Source organism: Panthera leo, chromosome C2 (assembly GCF_018350215.1).
Source record: "Panthera leo isolate Ple1 chromosome C2, P.leo_Ple1_pat1.1, whole genome shotgun sequence".
Classification (NCBI taxonomy): Eukaryota; Metazoa; Chordata; class Mammalia; order Carnivora; family Felidae; genus Panthera; species Panthera leo.
In genome coordinates this window covers 48,250,007-48,267,611 of record NC_056687.1, presented here as the reverse complement: position 1 = coordinate 48,267,611, position 17,605 = coordinate 48,250,007, and the positions used below count along the sequence as shown (strand labels likewise).

At 37.5% G+C, this 17,605-nt stretch overlaps 1 protein-coding gene across 13 annotated transcripts in view; it reads left to right on the top strand.

The window, feature by feature from the left end:
- LOC122229851 (ABI family member 3 binding protein) overlaps positions 1–17,605 on the top strand; it is a 257,228-nt gene that overhangs the window by 236,182 nt on the left and 3,441 nt on the right. For all 13 annotated transcript variants that reach the window (XM_042955387.1, XM_042955388.1, XM_042955383.1 and 10 more), the window contains 3 exons: positions 15,275–15,354; positions 16,289–16,318; positions 17,113–17,274. In XM_042955387.1, coding sequence (XP_042811321.1) covers positions 15,275–15,354; positions 16,289–16,318; positions 17,113–17,274 — 272 coding nt within the window. The remainder of the gene's footprint in view (positions 1–15,274; positions 15,355–16,288; positions 16,319–17,112; positions 17,275–17,605) is intronic.

Below are 17,605 nucleotides of genomic sequence, written 5' to 3'. Positions count from 1 at the left end.
TTTCTTTAAAAAAATATGTACTAAATTCATTTGGGGACTAAATATCACTCTTTGTGGAAAATCAATTTCTTTCCTCAAATTCCAAGACACTATTTGAAAACTATGCTTTCAGTTAAAACAAAAACATCTTCACACTTTACGTTCTAGTGCACCAAGCAACATAGATCAATTTTCAGAGAGACACAATCAGGAATTTTTCCAGACTGAATACTTCATAGCTTGATAAAGTTTCCTGAATACTTCATAGCTTGATAAAGACCAGCAGAGGCAAAGACTGGAACTCCAGCATTAGAAAATTTTTTCATAAGTTTTATTTCTATCTTCCATTGTCATCAGTTGATTGAATTGAATCAGGTATTGATTATGATATTCAAAAGAGCCTAGTAAAGTTCTGACAACAAGGAAACTGATAATCTTTTCATGAAAAAAAGGAAGCATCTAGTTAATTCTAGATGGTTTGCTGTGTATAAACTGTAGTCCTATACTATAAATATAATACTTTGCACAGGTATTTTTTTTCTTTAAAGTTCTCTATTTTGAGTTGTAATATGGAAAATTTTACAACTGCTAATTTTTTTTAAAGGATTTAAGTTAGCCAAAATAAGCATGTATTTCAGTAAAAACTCATTTGATGATCTTGGTTCTGTTTCCTTAGAGAGATTAACAGGGAGAGAGACTATTTTTAACATAACATATTTTAAGGGAAGAGTAAAGAAGAAAAAGTTACTTAATTTGGACTTTTTAAGAGGTGAATTTGGGCTTACAGAACATGGAAGTTTTTTTCTTTATAGTTTCTTGCTTTTTATGCCACTTAATATACTGAAAACATTGAAAAGCATCTAATTTCTAAATATTGTGTTCCTTTTCTGAATTAGGCTACCTTCAAATCTTCACCTTCAAAGTTCACCTATGACTCATGATCAGATGTAGAAAATAATTATTTAAGTGACATTTTAAACCTGATTTGTTTGTAACAGGTTTGTGTTTCTACTCAGCTAACATTTATTAAGTGCCAACAGTGTGCTTAGTGTGGTGACCACAAAACTGAATAAACATGGTGCCTGTCCTTGAGGACTTGAGGTAGTGGGGTAGTCTTTTAGTAACTGATTATTCTACACAAAATAGTGAGAGCTCTGGCAAAAATATATACAAGTTGCAAGGGGAGCACAGAGTGGGTGACACTTTGCAAAGTCTGGGGAAATTGGGAAAACTTTGTGGAGGAGGTGACACCTGGGCTGAGGCTTAAATGAAGAGCAGGAAGGAGTTAGCTAGGTAACTGTGGTAGGGGAAAGAAACGTCAGAGAAACTAGCATATGTTAGAGCAGAGGCCCAAATGGTATGGTTGTGTGCAGTGAACAATCAGCTACTTCCATGAGTGTGAGAGGTGAAAAGTGAACAGAGGCAGTGGAAGCAACGAGAGGTAGAAGCCATGTTGTGGAGGGCCTTCTCTGCCAGATCAGAGAACTTAGTCAAGAGATGGGGAGAGCCAGAAAGTTGCTTACTGGGAGTGACTTGCTCCAACTTCAAATTTAGTTTTTTCCTGACATTGATTTAGTTGGAATAATCACTTTTGATACTAGAGCTACTTGTAACGAGTAACAGTCGGTAGAATAAAGCTAACAAAAAGAACTTTTTTGATAATGTCTTGCAAGAGTGCCATTTTGGCATCTTGCCTGTTTGGCCAAATAGGTGCATAAGACAAACGTACCTTTGGGCTAAGCTGCATTTCATTCTGGAATCACAGGACTAGTCATGGAGTTCACATCTAGCTTCTGCTATGAATTGTTGTAGGACTTATGCTAATTGTTTCTGGAGTTTATGTCAGTTGTAGGAATTATACTAATTGTTTCTGGAATTTACAGCCAAGTCCCCTTTATCTCACCCTAAGATATGCATCTCATTTGTCACTCCTGTCCTTCATCAGTGGGTCTTCAAAGGAGGGACCCCTAAAACTATCCTCATCTCAAGACAAGCAAAGCTCAAAGGAGGGCCTTTCTGGAATCATCTTTGGGAAAAAGTAATCTTAAGTGTAGGATTCCCTGAAATCAGAATCCCATGCCAAGTTTTTCCAGTTGGCATAAATTTGGGGCCACTCAATGTGTCTGTATTTGGCTTATTTTATGTTATTTTTAGAGTTTCATATAATTGAATGAAATCCAGTTCAGACATAAAGACTGTTGATAGTCATATATATGATTTGACCAGGATTATACTGATAGTCCCTAATGGGTCATGATTTAAAAGTTGTATATCAGCAGTTTGAAAAGCATTTCCCCACTGGGAGTAGATATAATACACATGGATATAAAGGTGCTCTAATGAAAATTGTTTAGTCTACAATGTGTGGAGCCTTGTGGTGTTCAAGTAGTTTAGTAGATCCCAGACCCCAGTGAGTAAGAATGCATTCTATGTTCTCTTAACAGGTATGCTAGAGATGAATTTGTCCACTTAATGAGCAAAAAAAATGTTTTCAGCTGAAATATTAAAATTATGATTTGAAACCTCTATTAATCAAAATAACTTCATGAGTTAAGTAAGGATAATTTGAAGTCAAATTATTTCATTTAATCTGATATTTCTGAAGCCTAGAAGCACCTGGGAAAACAAAACTAACAGCCATGAAACAGCTGGACAGCATCACAAGACAGCATAAAAGATCACATAGGACTTACACTGAAGTTCTGCAATTTAGAAGAGAAGGCCTCCTGCAATACTTGAGACTAGAACTTGACGGTAAAGGATAGAATTGAATAGAACAGGATGGCAAGAAAAGAAAGAGTAACAACAGTATCGTTCTTTCAAATCAAGTCCATGTGCATGACTTCGGTGAAATACAAGTAGTCCTTAAAGTTACTACTGACAGCAAGGTTACAGCCAGAATAATAAAATTATGAGTTCCAAATTTAGGTTTGTAGGTTTTTTCGATGTAAGCTTTTTCCATACTATCTTAAGTTGTTAAGGCAAGATTTCTTTCCATTATATCTTTTCTGCCCAGCCATGATCCAAGATTAATGCTAATAAAAGACATGCTATAAAATAAAGAGGAAGTATGTACAGCATGCAGCCACCAGGTGGTTTTTATTACCTGTAAAGAATGACTTTAGTCACATTTCAGTGCCTGTTGAATTCCCAACAGGCAAACTTTGAGTTATAGTTGGTAAAATTCATCACCACCACCACCCCAACATGAGGTTCTGGGATACCCTATTTGAAAAGCTAGAAGATAATAAATTCCGAAAGAATTACTGTAACTGTGTTCCAATTTCAGGAGACACATGTATATAATTTATTTTAGTATCATTTTCCATGATTTGTCCTGACTAAAAATCATGAGATGTAAAAACAGGTGATAATTACAGGGTAATCATTTATTACACACTGAAATGGGTGGAGTAGAGCTTGGCATTAGAACATCTAACCCAAGAGAGTCAATGCAGAGAAAATAGATCCCCAGAGCTTTTTAGGTAAAACTTTTAAATGTTCACACACTAGAACCAAAAGCACAGTGGACTGTGTTACCGTTTCCTTCTCACAGTGTATGATCACCTTCTCCCTGCCTGTTTTTACATTTTAGCCAGGATTTTTACCTCTTCTGCAAAAGCTCAAAAAATAGCCACAGGAAGGGACAGTAGCTATCTTGCTGAAGAACAGTTTGGCTGCATATGTGTTGTGAGATGTTTCTGTCTGTAGGGAGTGAAGCCCCAAGGCTGCTCTGGGCCAGCAGGCTGTAGTTCCAAAGGTGGCACAGTGGGGACTACCCCAGCCTTGCCAACAGATGCTTGCAGCTACAATGGGCTTTGGTCATATATGTGCACAGGGAACAGGGGTGTTGGAACGGAGCCATAACTATTTAGTCAGATGAAGCAGAAGAGATGTGCTAACAGAGGCACAGTGCTGTGACACAACTCCATCTCTTTCTTTGCAAGACCCCTCTCCTACCCCCACCCCTAGAATGCAAAGAAAATACAGATATGTTGGTGTCCACCTGAATCGGTACCCACCTAGCCCACTCCCCAGTATATATTTTCCATTTATTTCTATCATGAAACCTCAGTGTATGGCTTGTGTTGAGCTAAAAGAAAAATAGTAAGAAGAGCCTCTCCAATCTATAGCCAACCACTTTGTGTGTAAAGACAACTATGATTATTTTTAGCTCTGTGAGCAGAAGAACTGACAAAGTATATGACTTAAACAGTAAGTCTTGGGGCGCCTGGGTGGCGCAGTCGGTTAAGCGTCCGACTTCAGCCAGGTCACGATCTCGCGGTCCGTGAGTTCGAGCCCCGCGTCAGGCTCTGGGCTGATGGCTCGGAGCCTGGAGCCTGTTTCCGATTCTGTGTCTCCCTCTCTCTCTGCCCCTCCCCCGTTCATGCTCTGTCTCTCTCTGTCCCAAAAATAAATAAAAAACGTTGAAAAAAAAAAAAAAAAAAAAAAACAGTAAGTCTTGTACCACTGCTTACGGGGACAGGGAGTGTGAGGTAAATTGATCTTGAAGTCTCTCCCACCTCTAAAATGATACATTCTTATGATATCCAAAGACATGCATAGAATCAGTGGGAAACTGGAACTGACATTAAAATGAAAAGCTAGGTTAAGCCTTACAGCAAGTTGAATTGTCCTTCTATTACAGAAGTAGAGAAAGCATTTTTCTTTAAGTCTGTGTCTGTGGCCTCCAATTTGTTTTCAGACAAATTGTTTCTATCTCATATTTGAATAATCCATTGGTAGGCTGGACAATATAGATGGACACACATAATTGCTATACAGTAAAGACAAACAAAAAGCCCTATAATCTCTTCAAGTGAGCCCTTGTCTCCTCACTTGACTAAAAAACTAAAGAATCCATTGCGTGTACCAGATTTACATGTGGCCCAGCAATTTCCACGCAAAATGTATTCTGTCTGGTAATTAAATCAAGTTCACTTAACTTATTCCTGTACTTCTGTCCTCTGTAGCTTGGGAGGATTCTAGAGAACAGTTCTCCCTCTAAAATTAAAACATACTAAAGTTTCCTATAGCTGACACAAAGACAGTTTAGTAATATTGTTTGTTTGATTTAATAAAATCTTGGCTCAAAAAGTAAACTGGAATAGAGGCAGCAAGTTATCATAAACTATAAACCTGGCTGAACAAAGCAGGCATGTGGAATAGCCATTATACCCTTATTCGTAGTGTTTTTGTGTAGTTCTGTTTCCTGAAGATTGTATATTAACTTTCTTTTAAAATTTTTTAATGTTGATTTATTTGTGAGACAGAAACAGAGCATGAGTAGGGGAAGGGCACAGAGAGAGGGAGACACAGAATCTGAAGCAGACTCCAGGCTCTGAGCTGTCAACACAGAGCCTGACTCGGGGTCCAAACCCACCAACCATGAGATCATCACCTGAGCTGAAGTTGGACACTTAACCAACTGAGCCACCCAAGCACCCCATTTGTGTATTAACTTTTAAACGTCTTTTCTCAAGGAGTAAAATAAGCTACTAGAGCATTAGGCACTTTACTGAGTTTTATTGTAGGTGTAGGCAGCAGAACAATCAATAATTTCACCATTGAAGAAAGAAATTGAAGGGATTGCTCAGTTTTACAACTTTTCTTCTGGCAAAAAGGCTAGCTAAGAGCATGGAACTCCAACAATCTATAAAGAGAGCAATTATTTTCACATAAACATATTCTTTTAATTACTTTTCATTTAGAATTACTTAGTATCTGGGGTGTGGCAGGGGATGGGGCATGCCAGAAACTCTTAGCGATACCATAGACTTGGAGCACAGCCCAGATCTGGAATTTCTTGTCCCTGTATAAATGAGAGATACAAGAATGTCCATGAGGACATGCTTGGTAACTGGTTGATGATACCTCATGCCTGCTGATACCCTGCTCCTCTGACTTTGGCCCTGATTAGAACTTCTTTTATCCTCTAATAGTATCCCTCCAGCTCTGCCACTTTTTGCTCCTTCTCTATATTCCCAGGTGAATACAATGTCTGCATATGGCAAGTATCCAGAAATGCTCATATAACTAATTGATTGGATTTCTCTTTCCCTATTTGAGGGCCTATTACTCATATTTTCATATTCTACTTTTCCATTTCTTTCCCTCTGACTGAAGCCCCACCTGAATAGGGCTCAAATATTTCAAGACTACATAGGGGTAAAATTAGCTAACCAAACCACTCAAACCAACAAGCAGTTACAGGGTGGCTTCCTTTGCCATGCAGAAGCTTTTTAGTTTGATATAGTCCTACTCATTTATTTTAGCTTTTGTTGCCTTTACTTTTGGTATTAAATCCAAAAAATCATCACCAAGACCAACGTCAAGAAGATTACCCACAAGGTTTTCTTCCAGGAGTTTCATGATTGCAGATCATATATTTAAGTATTTAATCTATTTTGAGTTAATTTTGTGTATGGTGTAACATAGTGGTCCAGTTTAATTCTCTTGCAGGTAGCTGTCCAGTTTTCCCAACACCATTTATTGAAGAGACTGTCCTTTTCCCAATTGTATATTCTTGTCTCCTTTGTCATAAATTAATTGACCATATATGTGTGAGTTTATGTCTGTGCTCTCTATTATGTTGCATTGATCTATGTGTCTGTTTTTATCCCAATACTATACTGTTTTTGATTACTGAAGCTTTGTAATACAGTTGGAAATCCAGCATAGAGCCTTCAGCTCTGTTCTTTCTTAGATTGCTTGGGCCATTTGGGTCTTTTATGGTTCCTTACAAATCATAGGATTGATTGTTCAATTTTTGTGAAAAATGCCATTGGAATTTTGATAGCAATTGCATTGAATCTATAGATTGCTTTGGATAAGAGGGAAATTTTAACAATATTAATTCTTCTAATCCATTAACATGGATTATCTTTCCATTTATTTGTGTTTTCCTCAATTATGTCTTATTGTTTTCAGTGTACAGATCTTTTACCTCCTTAGATCAAGTGATTCCTAAATATTTTATTCTTTTTGATGCTATTATAAATGGGGTTGTTTTCTTAATTTCTCTTTCTGAAAGTTTATTGTTGGTATATAAAAACACAACTGATTTTTGTATGCTGATTTTTGATCCTACAACTTAACTGAATTTATTTATTCTAACAGAGTTTTGGTGAAGTGTTTAGGGCTTTCTATATATAATATCATGTCATCTGCAAATAGAGATGGTTGTACTTCTTCCTTTCTGACTTGGATGGCTCATATTTGTTTTTCTTGCCTAATTGCTCTGGTTAGGATTTCCAGCATTAGGTCAAATAAAAGTGGCAAGAGTGGGCATTTCTGTCTTGTTCTTGATCTAGGTAGAAAGTTTTCAGCATTTCACTGTTGAGTATGATGTTAGCTGTGGGCTTGTCATATATGCCCTTTATTATGTTGAGAAGCATTCCCACTTTACCCACTTTGTTGAGAGTTTTTGTCATAAAAGTATGTTGAATTTTGTTTAATGCTTTTCTGCATCTATTGAGATCATATAAATTATCACTTATGTTGTTAATGTGGTGCATCACATTGATTGATTTATGGGCATTGAACTGTCTTTGTATCCCTGGACTGAATCCCATTTGATCATGGTCTGTTCAGATTATCTATTTCTTCATCATTCAGTCTTGGTAGGTTGTATGTTTCTAGGAATATATCATTTTTTCTACATTATGTAATTCGTTGGAGTATAATTGGTCATAGTAGTCTCACAATCCTTTGGATTTTTGTGGAATCAGTTGTAATGTCTCTTCTTTCATATAGGATTTTATTTCAGTCTTCTTTTTTCTGAGCTACTCTAACTAAAGGCTTGTCAATTTTATTTATCTTTGGAAAAACAGCTCTTAGTTTCATTGATCTTTTCTATTGTTTTTCCAGTTCCCTATTTAATTTATTTCTGTTCTGATATTTGTCATTTCCTTTCTTCTACCGAATTTGGGCTTAGTTTGTTCTTTTTCTTGTTCTTTTAACTGTAAAGTTGGGTTGTTTAATCGATAACCTTTCTTTTGTTAATGTGGGCATTCACCATTATATATTTCCCTCCTCACATTGCATTTGCTGCATCTCCTAAGTTTTGGTATATTGCATTTCCATTTTCATTTGTCTCAAGATATTTTTTAATTACCCTCGATTTCTTCTTGGACCCATTGGTTGTTCAGGAGCATATTGCTTAATCTCCATGTATTTGTGAATTTTCCAATTTTCTTCATATAATTGATTTCTAGTTTCTTACCATTATGGTTAGAAAAAAAAATGCCTGATTTGATTTGTTTAATTTCTCAAGACTTGTTGTGACCTAAAATATGATCTATCCTGAGGAATATTACATGTGTGCTTGAGAATATGTATTCAGATGAAATGTTCTGTAAATGTCTGTCAAATCCGTCCAGTCTAATGTGTAGTTTAAGTCCAATATTTCATTACTAATTATCTGTCTAGACGGTACCCCTGCTTCTTTTGCTTTTCATCTGAATGATATATCTTTTTTTCACCCCTTCGACTTTAGTCTGTGTGTGTCCTTAAAGCTGAAGTGAGGCTCTTGTAAGCAGCATTTACTTGGTTCTTATTTTTTGTCTATTAAGTCACTCTACATGCTTGGATTGGAGAATTTAGTCCATTGACATTTAAAGTTAATTATTGACAGGCAGGGACTTACTATTCCTATTTTTGCTCATTGTTTTCTGATTGTTTTATAATTCTTTTGTTTCTTTATTTCCTCTTTTGTTCTCTTCCTTTTTGATTTGATGATTTTCTGTAGTGGCATACTTTGATTGCTTTCTCTTCATCTTTTGCGTATCTACTATAGGTTATTGCTTTTGTTACCATAAGGCTTACATAAAACATTTATGACAGTCTGTTTTAAACTAATAACAACTTCAAACATAAAAAGAGCTCTACATTTTTCTCTCCCCTCCACACTGTTTTTTGATGTCAATTTACCTTTCCTTACATTGTTGTAATCGTTAACAACTTGTTGTAGTATAGTTAATATTTTTCTCTTTTAACCCTCAAATTAGAGTTATAGGTCATTTACTGCACCATGATTAGAGTATTCTGAATTTAACTATGTATTTACCTTTACCAGTGAGTTTTATACTTTTAGATGTTTTCTTATAACTAATTAGCATCCTTTAGTTTCAGCTAGAACTCTCACATTTCTTACAAGGCCAGTGTAGTGGTGATAAGTTCTCAGCTTTTGTTTGGCAAACTCTTTACCTCTCCTTCAACTCTGAAGGACAATTTTGCTGGTTAATTTGTTTTTTTTGTTTTTTTTTGTTTTGTTTTTGTTTTTTTGTTTGTTTGTTTGTTTTTTTTTTTTTTTTTGCTTGTTTGTTTTAGTTATAGCATGTTGAATATATCAGGCCACTCCCTCTGGCCTGAAAATTCTTCCTGAAAAATCTGCTGATGGTATTATGGAAGTTCCTTTGTATGAAACAAGTTGCTTTTCTCTTCTTTTAGATTTTCTCCTTGTATTTAACTTTTGACAGCTTAGTTATAATGTATCTCAGTATGGATATCTGTAGATTCTTCTATATGGAACTTCTTGGACTTCCAGGATCTAGATGTCCGTTTCTTTCCCCAGGTTTTAACAAAAGCTTTTAGCCATTATTTCTTTGAATGAGCTTTCTGCCCCTTTCTTTCTCTCTCCTTCTTCTGAGACCACTATAATGTATATCTTGGTCTCCTTGATGGTGTCCATATGTCTCTTAACTGTTTTCATTTTCATTCTTGGCTCTTCTGATTAGATGAATTCCACTGCCCTGTCTTCAAGTTTGTTGATCCTTTTTCTGCTTGATCTAGTCTGATACTGAACTGTAATGAATTTTTCAGTGCAGTTATTGCATTCTTCCGCTAAGTGTTTTCTCTGTGGTACTTTTTAAATAGTCTCTCTTTGTTGAAATTCTCACTTTGTTCTTGCATTTGTCTCTTGATCTTGGTAAGCATCTTTATGACTGTTATTTTGAACTGTCACATATATCACTATCTCTATTGAGATCTGTTTCTGTTGACTTTTCTTGTTTTGTTTGGAACATATTCCTCAGTTTCTTCAATTTCCTTGATTCTTTGTTCATTTCTACATATTAGAAAAAACACCCACTTCTCCCAGTGTTGGCACAGTGGTCTTGTATAGGAAATGACTCTCTTCAATCAGCCCAGCCCAGGCTTCTAGTTGTCCCTCAAACTTCTGAGGTTGTCCAAATCAACTTCTTTGTTGTTAGTGGCTCACAGTAGCTGAGGGTGCTCTAAAACCCATCAATGTCCCAAAAGTGAGAATTGCAGTCACGACCTGGATGCAGACTGATTATCAACTGGACCCTCAGATAGCAGCTGGGATACTCTTTACTTAATACCCCTCCAGAGAGACACTGGAAGATGGGCATTTTTGCCTGCTCCCTCTGTGCTTGGCCTGGGATATAGTCATTGGGTAGAAGTGCTCTTGTACCTGTTAACTGCTTTGTGTGCTACAATATTATGGGACTGAAGAATGCAAGCCTTGTTGGTTCTCAGAGCCAGGCAACCGGAGTTGGGGGTACAGGGAGGCATTCCTTGAACAGCAGCCACAAAAGCTGGGGTGCCAGAAATGTGTGCAAACTCCTTCCAAGGAGATATTGGAGGCTTGGTTTTACTGTTCCAGCCAGAGGGAAGGGGCAGGGAAAATGTCCACCAGTTTCCCAGTCTTTGGTGAGGATTACAGCCAACCAGTGCATATGTGTTATAGTTAGAAGCCTGGCCCTCAGATAACAGCTTTTAACACATGCAAATAAACCTCTTTCAGGAAAAGGCTGATGGTACATGAGTGGTTTTGCCTGTTCCCTCTTTGTTGAGTCCTGGGGGTTTAGCTGGTTAAGAACTGCTTCTTGGTTACTGTCCTATGGGACTTGTGAATGCAAGCCCTTTTGGACGTCAGAGCTGGGTGTTTATGGGCCCCATCCCTCAGATGGGAGTTTTAAAAGTTGGGGTACTGGGGGCGCCTGGGTGGCTCAGTCGGTTAAGCGGCCGACTTCGGCTCAGGTCATGATCTCGCAGTCCGTGAGTTCGAGCCCTGTGTCGGGCTCTGTGCTGACAGCTCAGAGCCTGGAGCCTGTTTCAGATTCTGTGTCTCCCTCTCTCTGACCCTCCCCTGTTCATGCTCTGTCTCTCCCTGTCTCAAAAATAAATAAAATGTTTTAAAAAAATTTTTTTTAAATAATAAAATAAAAGTTGGGGTACTAAATGTGAGGTCCAAACCCTTTACTCCTCAGGGAGAAGGTGGGAATGAGGGTTTTCTCCCAATTGTAGGACACCGTGCCAAGAAGAGGGTTTATGGCAAGAGTGTGTCTCAGCCTTTCCTACCCATATCAATGTGAGTGTTCTTTCATTTGCCCAATGTGTATGGGTTGCTCAGCTAGTTTCTAGATTTTTCAGAGAGAACTCCATATACAGCTGTACATTTGATGTGCCTGTGGGAGGAGAGGAATTCAAAAGCCTCCTCTTTCACTTTCTTAGTCAATTATCTTCGATTTCTAATTAATTTAGCTATCTTTCCTGTTAATTAAATCCATATTTCTAGACTGACCACGTCTCAAAAAGGCAAAATATGTCATCTCCTTGTTCCATGTGTTTGTTTAAGGCAGCATCTTCTGGAATCCCTCGCCAATTATCTTTTGCTTCTATCCTATGTTGACTCCCCTAACTCCTACATCCTTTTACTTCTTTTACTCCCTCACTTTGTGGTGTTCCTTGAGAAATCGATCTTTAGAATAGCTTATTATGGAAGATAATATTTTTGAGTTTTTACATGTCTGAAAATATCCTCATTTTACTGATACTATTGTTTAGGCAGACAGATTTTTAAACTAAAATGAGGACTTTTGAAGGCACTGTTCCACTATTTTCTAACTTCAAGTGCTAAGAAGTCAAATGTCATTCTGAGTCTGGATTGGATCCTTTGGGATCTATTTTCTTCTCAGAAACTTTTATTTTTTAATTTTATTTATTTATTTTGTGAGAGAATGCACACAAGCAGGGGAGGGGCAGCGAGAGAGAATTCCAGGCAGCTCCTGCACTGTCAGAGTGGAGCCTGACACGGTGCTCAAATTCAAGAACCATGAGAACCTGTACCAAAATCAAGAGTCGGACACTTAACTGACTGAGCCACCCAGCACCTCTCTTCTCAGAAACATTTTAAGATCTTGTCTTTATCCCAATACTCTGAAAATTTTCAACTTGTGTGCTTTGGTTAGTCTTTTTTTTTTTTTTTTCTTTGTCTTTTTCTTTTGCTGGGCATACATTAGACCTTTTAAATTTGGAAACCTGTCATTCAGCTCTGAGAAATTACTTTTCTAGGATAATTTTGCACCTTTTACCCTCTTCTCTCTTCTGGAATCTATAGTTAGGTGTTGTATTCCCTGGAATAATCAGATTTCCTTATTTTTGCTCATTTTCATTTCTTTGACTTTGTTCTAGTATTTGTAACATTTTAATTTGATTGTTCAAACCTATTTTTTTTTTAATTTTTTTTTAATGTTTATTTATTTTTAAGACAGACACAGCATGAGCAGGGAAGGGGCAGAGAGAGAGGGAGACACAGAATGTGAAGCAGGCTCCAGGCTCTGAGCTGTCAGCACAGAGCCCGACGCGGGGCTCGAACCCGCGAACTGTGAGATCATGACCTGAGCCGAAGTCGGCCGCTTAACCGACTGAGCCATCCAGGCACCCCTGTTCAAACCTATTTAAAGTGTTATTCTTTCAAAAATAATTTTCTTCTATGAAAATTTTAAATAGCATTCTATGCCTATTCCCTATGTGCAATTGGCATTTTCTCTGAGACACTACTCTTAGACCGACTATTACAAATCTCATAAAATATGCTTCTTGAGAAAGATTTTGCCTCTTCAAATACTTTCTTTATATAGGGTTTACTCACCTCAAAATATGTGCCTTTTAGTTTCCCTACTGTTAATTAAACTTAGTTTTAACTGATTTCTCCAAAACGTGTCAAGTATCATAAGATGTTGGCAAGAAGAAAAAGTAGCTTATGAACATCTGTGGCCATGCTACAAATGAAGCTGAAGTATAAATAACTGTAAAATAGAAAGACGTGGAGATGATTCCAGCAATCAGACTTGGCCAAAGCACAGGGCTTTTGGCAATGGCTTGGTATGTGGAATGCATTACCCACTTAAATCAAAGTCCACATATCTGTTATTTCTTTTTTCTATTTTCCATTCACCATAGTGGTATGTTTTCTTTTTTTTTTTTTCTTTTTCCTTTTTTTTTTTTTTAAAGGTCCTCAGGCCTCTGAGCAAGAATTTAATCTCTAGAGTGTTACATGCCCAAACATCCTTTGTCCGTGCAATTTATTTAAATGAGTGGTATGGATGATTTTTTATTGGCATCCTTTTATTGCAAATGATAATGGTACCTTCTGTCAGTTAATAAGTTTACAAAATGCTTTGATGTGCAGTCTCTCACTAAAATCCCTGTAAGTTTTAATCCTCATTGCAGTTTGTAAAGCAGATGGTAATAGTACAATGATGAAGAGCCTCATTATTCTTTTTTTAGTTTATTTAAATTCAAGTCAGTTAACATATAGTATTGGTTTTAGGCGTAGAACCCAGTGATTCATCACTTACATATAACGCCCAGTGCTCATCCACACAAATGCCCTCCTTAATGCTCATCACCCATTTAGCCCATCCCCTCACCCACCTCCCCTCCAGCAACCCTCAGTTTGTTCTCTGTATTTAAGAGTCTCGTGGTTTGCCTCCATTTTTCATATTTTTCCTTCCCTTCCTTTTATGTTTATCTGGTGTGTTTCTTAAATTTCACATATAAGTGACATCAATATGTATCTTTCTGACTTATTTCACTTACATAATACACTCTAGTTCCATGCACGTTGTTACAAATGGCAAGATTTCATTCTTTTTGATTGCTGAGTAATATCCTAGGTAATATACAATATCTTCTTTATCCATTCCTCAGTCAATGGACATTTGTGCTTCTCCCATATTTGGCTGTTGTTGATAGTGCTGTTATAAATATTAGGGTGCATGTGCTCCTTGAAATCAGCATTTTTGTATCCTTTGGATAAATGCCTAGTAGTGAAATAGCTGGGTCATAGGGTAGTTTTATTTTTTTGAGGCAACTCCACATTGTTCTCCAGAGTGGCTGCATCAGTCTGCATTCCCCCCAACAGTGCAAAAGTGCTCCCCCTTTTCTTCATCTTTGCCAAGATGGGTTGTTTTCGGAGCTGTTAATTTTATCCATTCTGAAAGGTTTGAGGTGTTATCTCATTGTGGTTTTGATTTGTATTTCCCTGATGATGAGAGCCTCATTGTTCTTAACCAAAGAATAGATTACCATCTTGTACCGTATGTAGAATGATCAATGTGTCAGATATATATAGCACTCAAAAAGTAATTTGCCTTTGTTGTAACGCTAGACTCTGTTATCTTATAGATTCTGGCAGTGTTTTAACGCATTGCCTCAATAGTCAAGAATCTGGGGGCACGCGGGTGGCTCAGTCATGTAAGAGTCCAACTTTGGCTCAGGTCATGATCTTGCATCAGGCTCTGTGCTGACAGCTCGGAGTCTGGAGCCTGCTTCAGATTCTGTGTCTTCATCTCTCCCTGCCCCTTCCCCCCTCACACGTGCTCTCTCAGAAATAACATTAAAAAAAAAAGTCAAGAATCTGATTTCCCTGAACTCCATAAACTTCTCCTGTTACTGCTTATTATCCTCTGTACCAAATGAACTGTTGTCCTGTTTTTTTACTCATTTGTAAAATGCATTTCCATCTTTTATGTGTTCTGCATTCTTATTCAATTACAAACTTCTCAAAAATGGTAATTATATCCCAAAAGCCTTGTACAAATTTGAGACTCAAAATAGTCAGCTGATTCAAGTTGGTTTTACATTCAAAATTACTTTTCCTGCTAAGTGTGCTGTTAAAAGGAACTTAGTTTCAGGCAAATGGCAAACAGCTTTACTGCCTGAATTTCTTAAGAGGATTTGCTCTCTGTATTCTTTGAATGAAATTTGCCAAATATTGCATAGTAAGTTAATGCATAATTCTTAAGCATAGAATCAAACATACCTACAACTCCAAGGGATTTAGTTTTATTTTGTTTTGTTTTTTTAATGTAAAGACATAAGGCCTAGCCTAGACTGTTTGACAAGTACTTTTTCTTTCCTCATGCTGCTTCGAGAATATATGTGTATTCACCGTCCTCATGATTTCAAAATAGAATTAGGAAGGAATATTGTTTCCCACCTCTAAAGGATATATCACATTTTTTAAAATTTCTCTCCCACACAGCTATGAATTCCAGGTGAAACCCAAAAACCCACTTGGAGAAGGCCCAGCCAGCAACACGGTGGCATTCAGTACTGAATCAGGTAATGACATCAATTCCCAAATCAAGGATGTAAAGAGCCTCAATGTTTTGCATATGGAGATTGTTTGAAATTCTGCTAAATAAACACGGTGTATAGTTTCTTGAATTTCAAAACACATTGATCAAAGTAGCTTTAAGAAAATACTACTTACATTTTTTTCTCACTTATTTTGATGTCAAAAAAAGGCATATCAGTTTAAAAGATAAAAAGTGGGCTCCTGGGTAGCTCAGTCTGTTAAGCCTCTGACTTGATTTCCACTCAGGTCATGATCTCTCACCATCATGAGATGGAGCACCATGTTAGGCATGGAACCTGCTTAAGATTCCTCCCCCCTCCCTTCCCTCTAGTCCTCCCCCACTTCTGCACACAAATGTGCTCATGTGCTCTTTCTCTAACAAAAAAAAAAGGAGGGGGGGATCTATACTTACAAACTGAACAAATGCTCCTCTGTATGCTTAAAATCCAAGCCTAGAATCAAAATATCAGACACACTGAGCTGCGGTACCTCCAGAAAGGGAATTTATTTGATACTTTTTTGATAAACAGCTGTGAAATTTTCTGACCTACATTCCAACTCCTTTGAAAGATAAATCTATACTCACAGCATTATTTGTGTAATTTTTACACCAACTGTACATCATGGCATTTTGGTAATTTTACCATCAATAGTTTTGTCTGAATTTAAAAGAGGAAGCTTTAAAATGGAATGAGCGCTTGAAGAGCAACAAAAAATTCCAAAAGATGCAGCTGAGTACCTGGCAGAAGACTGTCCAATGGAGAACAATTCCAAAACACCCCTTCAAATTGTCTTTAGCAAGAGTGTACCACTTTGCAAGTCAGACTTGACTGTAAGCGTCCACCTTCTTCACTCTGCCACCGAAACACCAGGGCTTACCTAGTAACATCTGACTCTGTGTTTGCTATTTCTCTTCAGCGGACCCAAGAGTCAGCGAGCCAGTTTCTGGTAAGTACCTGTGTAAGTGTGAACACAATACGGGCTTTTCTAAACTGATTCAACTAAACAGGCATGGCAGAGTTTTGGTCATGATTTCATTTGCATCCATTTAGTCTTAGAGTATCAGCCAGGTGCAAATACTTACCTAAAACATTCACTAACATTGAGAACCTAGGATGTTTGGGGAACAAGTTGGATATTTTGAAACTCCCTGTCATTCATGTGCGAGGCCAGCTCAAAATTTGTTAAATAAGTCACGACAGAACAACTTCATTTCCACCTTTAATAGCAAGTCACATTAAAGCAGCTGTTTAAATTATATACTGCTACCAAAACAAAGCAACAAAATAAAACCTTAAATTTGCTCCTAAAGGGATGCTGGCTTACACTCAACACCTAAACAAACTGCTTCTCTCACTAGTGACAGGAACTTAATTAGGGTTTATATGTTTAAACTCATAGAATGGTTTGAGTCTAATATTTAGCATTGCAGAAAACCAGGTTATCAGCAAGTTGACAATGAACTTTGCAAACTGCTTTCTAAAAAGCATTTAGGACTGGGGCACCTGGGTGGCTCAGTCAGTTGAGTGTCCAACTTTGGCTCAGGTCATGATCTTGTGCTTCACTGCTGTCAGTCTGGCAGCGCAGAGCCTGCTTTGGATCCTCTGTCCCCTCTTGCTGCCCTTGCTTGCACTCTCTCAAAAATAAACATTTAGAAACAAAACAAAACAAAAACATTTAGGACGGCTCTTCAATACGCAAAGTTGGATGCTAACCTCAAACCATGTGTTCTCCTTCTGTAGCAGGAAGAGATGCCATCTGGACCGAAAGACCCTTTAATTCAGACTCTTACTCAGAATGTAAGGGCAAACAGTATGTCAAACGGACATGGTATAAAAAGTTTGTAGGGGTGCAGCTGTGCAACTCTCTGAGATACAAGATTTATCTGAGTGACTCCCTCACAGGTAAGTGGGGCTCCCAGCTCTGTTTTGAGCCTTGTCCTTCAGGGAATGCTTTACAGCATTCTGTAACTTAGCCTTTTCTATGGACAGCTCCAGCCATTACTTTTCTTTTGAGCAATTTTTTTTCTTTTTGAGCAAGATAGTCCTGGAATACTTAGCCTGGGATTCGAGATATGCTATTAGAATGTAAATAATGAAAATGCAACTTGAAACAAAACCATCATGGCAAATTTGAATGTAAAGGCACTTGGCCATATCGAAGTTCCATTTTGTTACACCCACCAAAGACAGACAAGCCTACTGATAATAAAATGAGTGAAACAATAATCATGGA